At 38.7% G+C, this 15,846-nt stretch overlaps 2 protein-coding genes across 8 annotated transcripts; one reads left to right on the top strand and one right to left on the bottom strand.

The window, feature by feature from the left end:
• Positions 1-72: 72 nt before the first annotated feature.
• Positions 73-7,090, top strand: LOC104937003 (alpha-N-acetylgalactosaminide alpha-2,6-sialyltransferase 1). Its single transcript, XM_027282865.1, has 9 exons — positions 73-82; positions 2,128-2,228; positions 3,191-3,353; positions 3,897-4,059; positions 5,086-5,224; positions 5,315-5,415; positions 5,916-5,999; positions 6,129-6,228; positions 6,818-7,090. Exons 1-9 carry the CDS (start codon positions 73-75, stop codon positions 7,019-7,021), a joined length of 1,065 nt encoding a protein of 354 aa, XP_027138666.1. The 3' UTR covers positions 7,022-7,090.
• Positions 7,091-12,470: 5,380 nt separating this feature from the next.
• Positions 12,471-15,839, bottom strand: srsf2a (serine and arginine rich splicing factor 2a). Of its 7 annotated transcripts, XR_003462232.1 has the most exons (5): positions 15,219-15,781; positions 14,580-14,934; positions 13,866-14,183; positions 13,496-13,588; positions 12,471-12,949 (listed from the first exon to the last, which is right to left on the bottom strand). XR_003462232.1 is itself a non-coding variant. In XM_027277392.1 (4 exons), exons 2-3 carry the CDS (start codon positions 15,572-15,574, stop codon positions 14,604-14,606), a joined length of 687 nt encoding a protein of 228 aa, XP_027133193.1. In that variant the 5' UTR covers positions 15,575-15,583; positions 15,739-15,839; the 3' UTR covers positions 12,471-14,183; positions 14,580-14,603. The 7 variants fall into 7 exon arrangements, 3 of the variants coding, with proteins under 3 accessions (XP_027133193.1, XP_019119351.1, XP_027133199.1); XR_003462229.1 differs by having other exon boundaries at positions 13,496-14,183; XR_003462231.1 differs by having other exon boundaries at positions 12,471-13,588.
• Between the last annotated feature and the right edge of the window lie 7 nt (positions 15,840-15,846).

Below are 15,846 nucleotides of genomic sequence, written 5' to 3'. Positions count from 1 at the left end.
GTGGACTACAAACAAGCAAAGAAACTACATTTAGTGTGTTAATGAGTCTAAAGTGATGAGATACAATGAGCAATGGTGACAGGTAACTATATATAAAATACTATACTGTGCAGTACTTTACTTGAGTACTTCCATTTGATACAACTGTGTACTAGTACTGTGTACTAATGTAATATTTAAAAGAACAATAAGTTTTTATATGTCATGTGCAGGTTAACACACATTAGGAGCACAATAATTGTGCAACAAGAATATAAATAAGCTAAAGAAGAATACTATAAAAAAAGGTTTTAAAAAAGGAGAAAAATATTTTTTATAAATAAATAAAATAAAAAAGTATGATAAAATAAAAAAAATAAATCTAAAATATAATATGAGAAAATATTATAACACAAAAGATACTAAAATAGAATATGAAAAATATGTATGAATGTTATGCACTGTACGTGACAATGTTGTGACAACTACGTACAAGTATTAAGTATTGATCAAGCAGCAGTGTGGAAATGCTGTAATTCATCGAGACAGGCTGCAGAAGTGAGTCCCCGTAAGTCCCCATACTAAAAATGTCCAACTTCACAGCAGAAATAAACACATTTACAGCGTGCTATAAAAACTGTTTTGGCCTCTATAGCCAATTCTTAGTCTTCAATCTGGCAAGCTGCATGAGATGGCTCGCCAATATTTAACCATTAGATATCAGTGTTACACACAGTATTACATCCATTATCTGTAACCACTTCTCCTCATCAGGGTCACGGTGGGGCTGGAGCCTTTGCGAGCTGACTTTGGGTGAGAGGCGGGGTACACCCTAGAAAAGTCACCAGTTCATCACAGAACATACAGCACATTCACACTCACATTCACACTTAGCGATAATTTAGATTCACCAATAAAGTTATCAACTGCATGTCTTTGGAAGAGAACGTAGAGAGCCCACGCCAGGCAGACCTGGGGAGAACATGGAAACTCCACACAGAAAGGCTCCAGCCGTGTCATTATTTTGCAGCACAGACTGAAGTCAGACTGAAATAAACCATGTTGTGTCTTTAACCTGGCAATGTGCATGAGAAACAACTCTCCACTATTTTGAATTTGGACTGCAGTACCCATTTCAAATGCTAGATGTCAGTGTCAGACATTGTTCCTTCAACTTTTACTCAACATATAACAATCAGTCGATTGTTATATTTTATTTTTTACTTTTATTTTACTTTAATTTATCATATTGAGGTCACAATATAAAATGTTCACTACACAGATTATCGTGGTCACAATAAAATAACAATAACGATATTATTGTGATATCTATTGGAAATCTAAATCTAAATAGTGTATGGAAGATGACCATAACTGTACAAAAGCTTATAGAAAAACTATTACACTGAGTGTGGACCACAAAGCAGACAGAAATTGTATGGTTCTTTCACCTCACAACATTTATTTGATATTTGTTTTATTTCCCATGGTGCAGCTTGAGCAGCTGGCAGCTCATCTTCTAGCTGCTTAAAGATAATAAGGAAATGTTTGTGGATGGATCCTGTTTAATCTAGATCCGTATCAATAAAAGCTCTGCCCATCAGTTAGTGACCTGCTGACAATGATCCACTATGACACAAATTCAAGGAGGGAAAGCAAACTGCAAATACACTGATCAGCAAAGCCTCCACTTCTCAGGGATGGCGATCCAAATCATCAAGTTGTTTTTTTTCTTGCTTGTGATCGCAGTTGCTGGTATTCTTTTTATGTTATCATGGGAACATTTATCAAAACTAAACAGGTAAGTTGTGTTTGTTTTTAGTCTTAATCGACATTGTTTCAATCAGTTGCTAATTCTGTATTTTTTTTTTTATCAAAGAAATGTGTTATTTTTATTTAAGTCACATAAAATTGTAATTTGCTAATTCTTCCATGTTTCATCTATTGCTCTTTTGTCAAATTTCCATCTCAGCTCTTTCTCAGAAAAAAACAAACATGGAGGTAAAGACAATTTGTTTCATTTTATCTGGAATAAAGAAGGAAACTCAACACAAAAAACAAAAATTTCCACAAACTCCACAAAAACAAACCCAGTGACAAAGATAAAAACTAATAATCAAACGAGGATTTCGAGACATCCTGTCACAGATGAGACTCCCATGCCGGTCCTCTTCAAAAAATCCTTCAAGAAGCTTCCAATGTGGGATTTTGAGGATGTTTATAACCAGGATGCGCCACTCAGACCTACTGTAAGCATGTCATGACAAGATGCGACAAAAAAGGCAGACATATTAACTTTGTGGGAGTGGGTAAATATGTCCGCCATCTGCTCTTTCTCTGTCAACAGACCTTTTTCACAGCCGCCATTTTGATATGAAGTAGTCATATAGTCAATGCAGGCTGATGTACACTCTATTTGACCTGAATGGAACCAAACCTCAGTATCATTGGAAAAACTTGTGTTTATCCTATACTATTTCATGTTAAAATGGCTGTGAAAAAGTCTATTAATTTACCTGCTGGTTCTTCAGCTTAATGTACATTTCATTAAATCAGGGGTGTCCAAATTTTTTATTTGACAAAGTGAAGATGTCTGGGGGCCAATACTAACATTTTTAAAATGACAAATGAACAATAAAAGTTACATACAAATGCACTAATGTAACAATTTTTTTTTTCATTGTCACCATTTAAAAAAAAAAAAAAGTCACCAAATCGAAGCCAATCAGACGTGAACAAATCTAAAAACCAAACATCTGAAGTCAGATCACAAAGAATAAATTGCAATGAAGTTGAGACAAATCTTAACCTCATGTTCATTTTAAACATTACTTATTATGAGTAATGCAAAGTCTGTTGAAATTTAAGTTTTAAACATCACTGCTGCTCTTCTCTTTAACAAGATCATTCAGAATAACATTCTGTGCCACATCTACAGGTAACACCAGCAGCTATGTCCTGAGAGTTTAATGTTTAGCACATTCAAATGCTTAATTTGAATGTGGCCATATAATATCTGACAATCCCAGCAGGCCATGAATAATATATTATAAAAATTATAAAAATTAAGCTTCTTTGGACATGCCTGCATTAAATACAATGGTTTTAGCCAGGTGAACACTGCAGAAATACATTTTTTTTGTTTTTTTATTTTATTTTTTTTAATCTTATATTTATTTCATAATTTAATATTTTTATCCTACATTCTCAGACGTGTGCAGAGTCTCTGCGAAACTCTGAGGATGAGAGCTTCAGGAAAGCTTTTCTTCCAAACATACGCCTGTTTCTTCATAAAGACAATATCAACCTGACCGAGTGGAACCGGCTTTCACATTTCAACAACCCCTTTGGTTTCATGGAGTATAAGTATGCTGGTAGGTGTATCTTTGTGAGACAGATACAAAGTGCCAACTCGGCAAAACAGCACAGCACAAAACTGATTCTTTGAGAGGTAAATTTAATAAATACTACATTTTATTATTTAGAATTTCTTGTTTATTTAATGTTTACCAATTATTAGTAATGCTATAATTTTATCTTACTAATTATATATTGTATCATAGGATAAGAGAGATTTGTATCTGTTTATTGTTGCAAACACATTTTGTATACTATATTATTATATTAATATGTGTTACCTATTTGTAAACCTTTAAGAAATTCTTTGTAAAACATCTATTAAAATTATATGGACCAAGCCATCTATAAATGTTATTTGGATGGCTATTATAAAGTTAAAACTGATCATTATAATACTATGCTAAATGTGTTCATATTTACAACTAATACCCTAGTTTTGTCAGACGGAGAGTCTCAGCAATAAACCATTAAGTTTTAGTTGGGAGTGAATGGATCTATGCGCTAAGACTTAACTCCAGCGTCCTGGGTTTGATTTGTTTTGTTTTGTTGGTTTGCAGATGTGATGGCTTCAGTGAAGTTGATCCCAAAGCCAAAAGAGCCACTATTGCTTCCAAAGCCTGGTGGTGATGGATGTGTGCGCTGTGCTGTGGTGGGCACTGCAGGGATCCTAAATGGCTCGAGAATGGGGAAAGAAATTGATGCCCATGATTACGTTTTTCGGTAAGAATGACGAAGAGAATAAATCTGCCTTATGTGTGTTAGAATCCAACAAAACCAAGATTTTTTTTTTCCTTTTGAAAACCAGTTTTACAGCAGCTCCTTCATGTCACCCATGAGATCAGTCATCTTAAGGCCAAATTCAACCAGGAACGCATGCAGCACTTTCCGTGCGCATTGCAGCTATCGCAGCCAATTGTAGTCATTCTAGTCAATGTTTCAAACCCCAACAGAAGTGCGGCCGTCCATTTCAGAAGATACTCTATGTCATTTAATGATTATAAGTCTATAAACAGGACTAAAGATTTATCATTGTTAGTCAAGAGAGTGATATAATCCTTTCTTCTTCTTATTATTATATTATTATTACCTTTTGAACTTCACATTCGGTTAGACCTCAGGTTAGATTTTATTGTCTTAGTACTTGTACTTTGTGCAATGACAGTAAATGTTAATGTAATCTAATCTAATCTAATCTTATGTCTACGTGTGACTGCATAGGTTCTCTCAAAATGCAGTGAAGTAGTACAGTGATGACTCTAGATTGCTCGTAGGTGTGACTGCTCCCTGTTCTGCAGCTGTTCTAATTTTTTTCACCCAATGCCAGCTAGGATAGGCTCCAGCCTCCTGTGACCCTGATATGGATAAGTGGTAACAAGAAATGGATGTATGCCCAGTCACACCTTGTATATATGCCTAGCAATACCTTGTATTGCCTTGTGATCAAAGGCTGTTTGACTGTAATCTGTTTTGCATGTGAGTTAACTGGCAGCTGCTAACAACTGGAGTCAGACTATGTTGGATCATACAATATTATCTGTAACCACTTATCAGGATTGGGCTGGAGCCAGTTCATCACAGGGCACAGAGAAATAAACAGTCATCCACACCTAAGGACAGTTTATAGTCTTTTCAATTAACCTGTTAAGTGCATGTCTCTGGACTGTTGGAGGAAGCCAAAGTACCTGGATTGATTTATTGATTGATTGGTGAAGGTCACTCTCATGTTTGGATGTGTTTGTGCGGCAGGATGAACGGTGCAGTCCTTAAAGGTCATGAGGAACACGTTGGAAACAGAACATCTGTGTACGTTCACACGTCTTTCTCCATCACTACATCACTGTATTTATTCAAGAAGTATGGATACACATCTGTCCCTAATGATGAGGTACTCAAACTCAGATGATAACAGTGTAATATTGTAATGTTTTATAACTCACACATACACACTCATCTGTCACCCTCTTGTTTTTGGCAGGGTATAAAATATGTGATGATTCCTGAGGCGATAAGGGATTTCAATTGGCTCGAGGGTCTTCTCAAAGGAGAAAAGGGAGCTGGCCCATATCACAACAAATGGTGAATATCAACTCTCTCTGGGTCTGCCAGCTGGGTCACTGGGTCTGTCTGTCACCGGGTCACCATGCTTATGGAAACAGTCTTATTAGCTGATGCAAATAAATGGTTTTTGTTACTTAGAAAGTACTAAATTAATACAAGAAGGCAAGCAGGCATCAGTTACCACATTTAATGGAGGCTACAAGTAATGTTAAAGCAACGTTGTGTAGAAATTGGTACTTTAATGATTTAGTGCCTCCGGTTTCAGAGTGTAATAATACTATGGTATATATGGACAGCTGTTTATGTGTGTTTTTTATGGTTATATTGCTTTATACTACTTACTTATTACTTTATATTACTATAAACTAGCGAGTCAACAACTTTGCTAACAGCACAGTCAGGTGCAACACCACAAGATAAGTACTGACGCACATTTCAGCATAAGATTTAACTAATCTAATTTTTCATTATATATTTCTTTGATAAACACGATTGACTTGGGTATTCGAACCCTCCAGGCCAAGGACGTACTATGCCGGGCAGTACAATGAGAGTCGATTCTACGTCCTGCACCAGGATTTCCTCAGATACGTGCGGAACAGGTCAGTGTCCAACAATCCATTTGTATGCTTCTATGAGATGTAGATCACTGTTTAAATACTTGTTTTGTCATGTAAGTAAAAGGCTATTTTTTTTATATACGTGTATCTTCATTTTTTAACTGCCCACAGGTTCTTAAAGTCTGCTATTCTGAACTCAACACACTGGGCGATAGTCAGACCAACCAACGGGGCATTTGCTCTTTTCCTGGCTCTGCACACCTGTGACACTGTAAGTTAATATTACTTAAACTCTGTAGACATGAAGTATACAAAAATGTATACATCATTAAACTTTAAACTTTAGTTTTTTTTATTCTTAAAAGAATAGTGTCACATTCAGGGAAATGTGCTTATTTACTTTTCTGGTGTGTTAGATGAGAAGGTCAGTTTTATGTCAGTATGTAAAAAATATAGCTGGAGCCAACTGGCGATTAGCTTAGCTTAGCATAAAAACTGGAAATAGGGGACACAGTTGCCTACCAACATGTCTAAAGTGCACTAATAAAGATTATTATAATGTTATATCTCATTTATGTAAAGTTTCTGAGAAAAAATATGTTAATTGGTGAGTTTTAGAAGTGCTGATTGGCGAATTTTGTTTTTTGTACGGAGCCAGGCTAGCTGTTTGCCCCTGTTTCTAGGATTCATGCTAAGTCAACTGTGGTTTCCAATTTTTGGTGGTCTTGTTCTTGTCATCTAACTCTATGCAAGAAAACAAGTCAGTGTATTTCTCAAAGTGTCAAACTTTTCTTTTAGCAAATATTTTCTTGGTGTTATTTATCCTTAATAATCCCTGTTTTCTGTTTTTGTCTTCTTAGGTGAGTGCATATGGTTTCATGACTGAAGACTACAACAAATACTACAACTACTATTTTGAGAAAGGTGTTAAAACCAAGGTTGTTTTCTACATAAACCACGACTATATGCTGGAGAAGAACATGTGGAAAAAACTTCACAACAGCAAAATAATTAGGCTATACCAAAGAACAGACTCAGGGACAGGGACAGAAAAGCCAAAGTAACACTGAAAGTAAGGGTATGAAAAAGAACAATTACATGAATGGTATCACAAACAGACAAAAAACTGAGGCTCTTTTTACATATTTTGGCAGGAATGTAATATAATATTTTTAACTATGTTTTCATTAGTGTTTAATCACCCGAAAATACAAACTGTTTTGCTTTTGTTACCTGGCGCTGAGACCATGTCTCTCGCCCTAAGTCAGCTGGGCTCAGTGGCGTATCCAAGACATTTTTACCGGGGTGGCCAGGATGGGACACAAAGCTAGTGTGGGGTGGCCATGGCATAGTGGAGTTTAATGCCATGTACGCAGCCGACCACATTTCAAATCCCAGTCCTTTTCTGCATGTCACATACCCTCTGTCTCCCATAATTTCCTGTCTCATAAGTGTTAAATAAAGGTCTCTATTCTGGTACATTTATATTCCTCAAGTATATCTGGTTATTTAGTAAAATGTATTCAGGATAGGGTACAATTTTTCTAAGAGCCATTTCCTTGTAGTGGATTAAAGTCCTCATCTCTTCACAAATTAGATTAGAAAAATCTCAACTGCTCTTAACTCATCCTATAGAATAACATTATCAGCCATCCGCTCATCATCTGTGTCACCTGTATTGTTACCTGTTTGCTTTACTAATTGAAACAACATCTTGTGGCTATATTAAAACACAGAAATCCAGGCAACAGAACAAACCATAACTTTTTTGATTTGTTCTTTGCCAGGTGTGTTTTTAATTAATCACAAGATGGCATTTAAATGAGTAAAGTACACATGATGGTGACTGAATAGTGGCATTCTATAGGATGCCTTGTGATCTTTGAAAATGTGCAAAAAGTGTTTTTCAGCCCAGACAGTATTCATGTTCCTGATGAAGATATACACTGAAACATTGGCTTTGATTCAACATAAATGTATTTATTTAAATCAATGCTTAAAAACAATATAATATTAAAACAATGCTTTTTTCATAAAGTAACTAAAAATGTGCATAAACAATTGTAACATAAACCAAATAAATATTAACTCCAAACAAAGTACACACTATAAAGCAATGTTATGTAAAACAAAACTCTACTTAGCTGCTACTTAGGACTAGATAAAGTTTTCCTACACATTAAGAGGGAACTACGATATAAATAAACATTACATTACCACACCTCCGACGGATTTCACCGGTTTATCCAGTAGTTGAAGCTCCTTTCACGGACCTGTTCAGCAGCTGCAGCAGTAATGCTGTGCGTCTCATCGGTCACCCGACACTTGACCTGTCTGGCCAAACGTACGCTGAACAGAGATCAGCTGTCACAGCCTCAGTATGACCATTACTGTGATACTTCAAAATGTAAATCTGGCTCTAAATCAGTTGATCGGCTGTCATCACCACTGGCTGGGGTAGGCTCCAGCCCCATCGTGATCCTGATGAGGATAAGTGGTTACAGATAATGGATAGATGGACTTTTTTAATTTGCTCAGATCATTTTTCGTTACTGTATGTGCTTCTAAGTATGTAAACATGCAATATAGTTAAATAGTTTTCCTTTTGGCTGTTTTCACAATTGGAAGTTTGCACAGGGTGTTTTGTTTTAAGTCGCGCCTTTTCCACTGCATCCACCACATTGAACCACCATGTTTCCACTGTAGCCCAGAATAGACAAACTAAACACTGGCTCCAGATAGAGTATTTCACATTTTTAGCATGTTTTGCAGCCACTGTAGTGGAGAGGAGTTTTGGGACACTGATTTATGTCTTTCCTAGTCTAGAGTCTTTCCTTTACTTCCTGTCTTTATGTTTATTATTGAAGTCTTAGCAGGTGCTTTTGTTGTACAGGACGGCATTTTCTTAGGAGGTGCTTCTAATATTATGGCCCTCTATGTAAATGGGGTAGCCAAAATATTAGAAACGCCTCAACATACGGCAGTCCAGTTTAACACCACTGCAAAACTTAATCGTAATAGTAATCAATATCTCTTGGACAGTGTCAACAAAAACTGAAAAATGATAAGCTTTGTAAGAGTAGAATTTGTCGCAGAGTTGTTGTATTGAATCACAATGGATTGCACAATGTACCTAATGAAGTGGCCGGTCGGTATTTTTAACGTAATATACTTTGAATTTGAACTTATAATTAATTGCATTGTTGGATGTCAAGGTCATTATATATATTATTGTATATAATTTCTATGAGCAAAAAGCTCAGGTTTCAGATTGCTGTGAAGGTAATCTTTTTTTCTACCTTATGTGACGAGCCAGCTAAGATCGTTGAAGACTACAGTGCAAGGGATTACTGCAGGAAACAAATTTGTAGTTGAAGCGCACCTTTGACAGCCCATGCTAAATCATAAATCATTTCAAATCTTTCAAAATCTTCAATCCACTGCTCATTATGTTCTCTCTCTTTACACCCAGACTCTGACTGACATTAGTAACACCTGTGTTTATTACCTTATATCATGTCCTTTGAGAAAGGTCAATTAATTTTTGGGTTTTTTTAAAATGCATAGTTTTATGTTTTTTCAAAAAGGTTAAGTCTAGGGCAACTGGTTGTAGATCTGTGAAGACGTTTCGCCTCTCATCCAAGAGTCTTCTTAGTTCTGACTAAATGGTGGGGAATCTGTTTATTTATACTAGGAAAGCTCGTAGATCAGCCCATTGTTTCTCTACTTTTACAAGGTAACATAGTACAAAGTAGAGAAACCTTCACTGAAGAGAGGAGGAGGCCTCAGACACCACTTATCCCCCACCTACAATGCTGTCCTTTCAGCCCTGCCCAGGAGACTGAACAGCACTTCACACTTCACCTCATGTGACTCTCTATCGGCCACACCAGACCTCAGGTGACCATCGACTCTGGCAATAGTTGTCACACAACAACAAACTAAGTGGAGCAATTGGCAGATCTACAAACTTTCCTAGTACAAATACACATATTCCCGTGAGGCGAAACGCCCACAGATCTCCCAGTTGCCCCAGACTAAACCTTTTTGAAGAAAGATGACATGGATGACTGAGAACGTTCACAGAATTCAAAGTTTTATGTCTTCTTTTGAAAGTTACAATGCTGCTTTAACTTCTGGACACAAGATGGCAATAGTCCACTCTCAGTGAATGTGTGAGGATTTGGAAGTTCCTTCATTACTCTTGTGTAAGTTGGATCTTTAAACTGAGCATGTGAAAACAGAATTCTAATGTCCAAATGTAATTTAATTAATCAATTGTGTGTATTTATCTCCTTAATATATAGTTAGCATGGGCATAGCAGACGCGGCGTATCTTCCCATATCTGTGCCCGCACCCTTTACAGCTATTACGACCACTCAATTCATAATGCCTATAAATGCATTATGAGCAGGCAGAGATGAGGCGGCAAACAAACACCGCTGTCTGTGTGATCAGAAACGGTTTATTAAATATTGTTTTGTGTATTTTTGGTGTGGCAGATCAGGGCAATATTATTATAAAGTAACAAAACTCTTACTTGAGTTACGTTACTATTTTGACTACTCTAAGATTACTCACTTAGAAATTAAGGTAGAAAATAAGAATATAAATATATTTGTGTTCTTTTGACTGTTATTTTTGAAAAGATTTAATTTATTTTTGTGGTAGTTAAAGTTTAAAGTACTTGAATTTGCTGATTATCATTTTAAATTGAATGATTGCATTAATGTTATCTGATGAATAAATCAGACGTTAGGTCACTCAAAAGTTACACAGTACGTGAGTAGTTTTTTCACTAAATACTTTTTTACTCTTACTCAAGTAATTATTTGGATGAGTACTTTTTACTTCTACGTAAGGGTTGAAGAAACAATACCCTTACTTGACTAATTTTTGGTTACTCTACCTCCTAGGAATAATCCCACTCCTCCTTAATTTCTGCACAGAACTTGTGCTGACTGTTGCACATATTGCCACAATAAAAAGAGCAGGGTGAGAGAGGAGACAGTGGACCTAAAGTCTGTTCCCTGGTCCTGTGCTGTTTGTGGTTATGTGGCTCTTTAGCTGCTAAGGAGACCTCTGAACAATTTGCCCCCCTCACTTCTAAAATGATGCCACTGGTGGTTAGATTACATGGATAAAAGAAAAATTTGATTTATGAATTTATGAAACATGTTACAGGTTACATTACTTAACACCTGCTAAAAAACAAGATTTCAGCGCCACTCCACTCATAACCATGTTCTCTAATGCAGCCATCAAGTTTAAATACTCGACCAACAGTGTTTTACATGAGGATGATCTGAACAGCTGTTGTTTTTTGTAAAGATATTTTTTGGCCTTTTCAAGCTTTATTGTATAGACAGCTGAAGAGTGACAGGAATGTGGGGGGAGAGAGAGAGAGAGATGGGAAATGACATGCAGCAAAGGGCTGCAAATCAGATTCGAACCCTGGGCCGCTGCGGCAAGGACTGAGCCTTTGTACATGGGGCGGATGCTCTGCCATCTGAGCTAAAGGACACCCCACCTGAACAGCTGTTCTGTTCACACTTTTCTTTATTGTCTTTTTAATCTATGAAATCAAACTTTTTTTGCAAAGCTTGTTTTAAATTATTTTTCTACTTCTTCTCATCATTAATCACTATTATATAGTTTCAAGTGAGCCTCATCATTTAACAGAAAAATACATCATACAAACAGCACCAGGACTAAATAGAGTCTGAGAGTGATGGTGAGCTTTCACCTTTCTGTCATTACATACTTATACTTAATAATTAAAGTGAAGCTCTCAGGTTTTACATGTTACATGTTATAATACAATATTTCAGCATTGAGGTACAATCAGGCTACATTCATGATTTTGTACCGTCAAACTAACAAAGTTTCAGAGCGTTCCTATAACCATGGTAACTCACGGTGCCAGAGGGGAGGGAGAGACGCTGAATGAAGCTGTTTATGCAGAGTTCTCACATGTACAAACCAAGTCTCAAAATAACATCACAGCTCTGTGACAAAACTGATAAAGTCGCAGCACGAGAAGAGTCCACGCTAGTTAAACAGATAAACTTTAGCACCGATGGTCTGCGTTTAGATCCCACACTGTGTGGGTCATTATATGGTCGTTGGTCACACGCATGCATGCTGTGTACAACACCATTAACTGTAGAGCCATCAGGCAACACTTTTTTCCCCTCCACTACACTGATCTCATAAATGGCTTGTCAACTCTGAAAGATGGAAATCAACCATAACAGAAAACTTTAATCCATCTAAGATTAGACCAGGGAGTCTTCAACATTTTTCAGACCTCCTACATGTATTGTATAAAATTATGCTTCATATAAACTGGACCTACAATGAAAGTTTGATTTTTGACAATATTGTAGCAGGTATTCGACTTTAATGAGCATACATATGGTGGAGACATACAGAATTATTGATAGTGATGAAGAAAGTTCAGTTATGTTTTAGTCTGCAAGTGACAGGACGACAAAATTCACACCGGCGACTTACGACAAAGATGTTTATTCGCATTCACCTGAAGCAAATTACAAGACAGTTGAGATTCACAGAGGAATGCAATACACAAAAATTATTCATTAAGCAGCCTGGACTGCCTTTTAAACCCTTCACTAGGAGTCACACTGGACTCTTTAAAAAAAAAAAAAAAAAAAGCGAGCAAAACCAGTTAAACAGTGGATAAACCACAGAGGGAGGGAGGGGGGTAAAGGAGAGGATGGAGAATAAAGAGGAAAAGGAAGGAGGAGAGAATCTGTACAGCACATGGAGGGAAGGAGAGGTCACAAGACAGGAGAGGATGGTTGATCTGCCACACCTGTGAGCTTACAAACCGGCAAACGGCAGCGGAGGGTCGAGCCCCGGAACAGCGCCGGGCACTCAGCACCGCAACACGCCACACCATGTCACCACCGCACTGCACCGCATCTTAACAGCTAACCAGCATTACTCAACTGCTACACAACTGCGCCTAGTGCACAAAAGATACACAAGAAAGAGGGTTAGAGTCATAGGAAAGCAACTTTTAACTAGACAGAAAAAAAAAAGAGATTTGACAGAAAGGAAAATGCAATGCTGCCGGATTAGCAAGTCACAAATTGAAGTGGCACAGCGATACTTTAATGTTTTGCTTTTATGTCACTGTACAGTAAGCCATTTTCCCCAATAAGAGTGGTATAACATAGCTGTAAAGGCTCTGAACGTCCAACATCAACTCTGCAAATAAAACTCCTTCCTAAAGATATCAACCAGAAAGAGTATTTAACAAGGGATTTCATAAAGAAATCTGCGTTAATTAAAAAAAAGAAAGAAAAGAATTTATTACAAATGTAACCAAAATGCCCAAAAAAAACCCAATTTAAAGAAAAAGAAAAAAGGAAAACCCCCAACAGCTTACAAATCCCTTTCAAAATGCTCAACTTTACAAACAATGCTTACATCAAAATTACAGAATTTGTTTAGGCAAATTAAGTCAAATAAAACATTTAAAACATTTTTTAGACCAAGCTCCAATAACCTTTCAGTCTGCATTCAGTGGTAATAGTGGAGTCCACTTGCTCAATGTGAGACTCTTCCTGATGTCCTCAGCAAAGGCTCAATCATCTGAGATCTGGAAGGAAAGACAGAACAGAGTTGACAAGAGCAAAAACAAAAAGCAGCCATCTTAACTCCTGACTGGAATTTAAATGTAATACTGGTCTGATCATCTACCCTGACACTGAACATTTATCAAACTGCCTTTTCCTTCGGGGGGCATCCATCTTCGTGTATTATACCTAACATTTATAGCACTTTTCACATTTGTTTACACACCTTTCTTGGCCCCCTCTGCATTAAAAACTAGCTCCATTAAGACTCGTACACTCCGGCATATTTGAAAAACAAACCTCGGGGTGCGTTCCCTTTGTGAGAGGCGGAGGAAACCACAGGCACGGGTAGCGGGAACAGTGCTCAGTGCATCTGCCTGTGATCCCCGCGAACGTACCTCACCACACCAACTCATACACCAACTGACAGCCCGAACCACCGCCATGACGACCTGCTCCATAGCAACCACCGTTGCCTTGGTGACCTGCTCCTTTAGCAACTGCCATCGCTCTCAGCAACAGGCAGGTCACATGGGCGGGTCACACACTAACTGCTCTCACACTGCCACAACCCCATCTCCTCCTCCTCCTCCTCCCTTTGCAAACAGGACTCCGCAGCTTGGAGGAAAGAATTCCACATTTAGGTGAACGTTTCGAGTGAAGCACCCCATGTCCCTCCCATGCACACTGACATGAGTACAAATGTGATCAATAACCCCCCATTTTTATGATACAGTAGGTCACATCAACCCAAATGTTGCCCGTGTGTGCTTTAGGTTGGCTGAATACAGGCAAAGTAAAGCAAACACAAAGCCGGGACTGTAGACGACAGTCAGTCCCAATCTTATTTGAATTTCTAAAAAAAAACATTCAGGATTCTGCAGACTTTGTTGCTTGCGTGAAAATGTCTAACGTAGCATCAAGACTGCAGAATACCAACCCAAGTGATGACAGAAAGCCACCTCAAGATTATAATATGTGAAGGAAATATAATCCACCCTTTCCCCTGAATACCGTCATATTGTGTCCAAGTTTGGGTTAACACTCTGCGCCGTTGTCCTCTGGAGATTTAGGCCTACTCTTGGATTTGGACCTGGACCTGGACTTGGACCCCCTGTTGGATGGCGGGGTTCGACTTCTTGACTTGGACCTGGAGCGGGATCTGGACCTGGAAGGAGACTTTGACTTGCTCCGCCTGGGGGTTCTGGACTTGGATTTGGACTTCGACTTGGACCTGGACCTTGACCTGGATCTGGAGTAGGAGCGGGACCTGGAGCGGCTGTAGTGGTGGCGGCTCCTGGACCGGGAACGGCTTCTGCTCCTGGAGCGGCTTCGGCTTCGACGGCGGCGGCGGGGACTGGCTGAACGGCTGGTGGTGGTCAGAGAGAGATACAGATCAATAAAACAGAAAAAAAAACAAAAACAAATGACAGGTGTAATTATCTATGTATTAATGAACAGCCACCTAATGGATAACTACTCTTACGTCATTAAACCCATTATAGATGCAGCCATCACATGTTCATGCAGAATAAGGTGCAGTTTTAAATAACTACCTTTTTTCCATACTACTTTGGTGTAGTAAATGTTGGATGCGCCTCACTAACCCAAGTTCCTCATCTTAGCAGTAATCCCCCTAATGTCCTAATATACCTCCTGCTCCTTCGTCCGTACCCTCCATATCTGCGTTGCGGAGCTCCTCTCCGGCTGTACATCGAGTCCGGAGGTCGTCCGTAGCGGGCCATCTGCACCCGGAGCTCCCGCCCGTCAAGCAGCGCGCCGTCCATAGCGTCCATGGCGTCCTCGGCGTCGCGCTTGTCGAGGAACCGCACGAAAGCGAACCCGCGGCTCTCCTTGGTGTACCTATCGCGGGGGATATAGACATCCCCAACACGTCCGTACTTCTCAAAGACTCGACGCAGAGTCTCCGGGGAAGTTCGGTAAGTCAGGTTGTCCACTTTGAGGGAGGTCATCCCCTCGACGTCTGGCGGCGGCCTTCCGTAGCTCATTCTCGTCTCCTTCAAAGCAACCGAACAGGCCAGTTAAGACGAACCTCGGTAGGCTCTTCCGTTAGGTAAAACGGTTACTGATAGTTTACAAATATCCAGTCGGTTTACTAAACTCAAACTGGACCTGATTTTTTAAATTGTTTGGCCCTGGATATCGTACCTACCGCGCTGCTTTCACGTGAAATGGCGGCAATAACGCTTCCTTTCCCCCTCTTCCCCTTTCTTTGCGCCCCCACCGTTGGCCTCCTCTGATTGGCTGCTTGAAAAGTTCT

The sequence above is a fragment of the Larimichthys crocea genome, chromosome I, assembly GCF_000972845.2.
Source record: "Larimichthys crocea isolate SSNF chromosome I, L_crocea_2.0, whole genome shotgun sequence".
Taxonomy (NCBI): domain Eukaryota; kingdom Metazoa; phylum Chordata; class Actinopteri; family Sciaenidae; genus Larimichthys; species Larimichthys crocea.
This window is presented reverse-complemented; position numbering and strand designations above follow the sequence as displayed.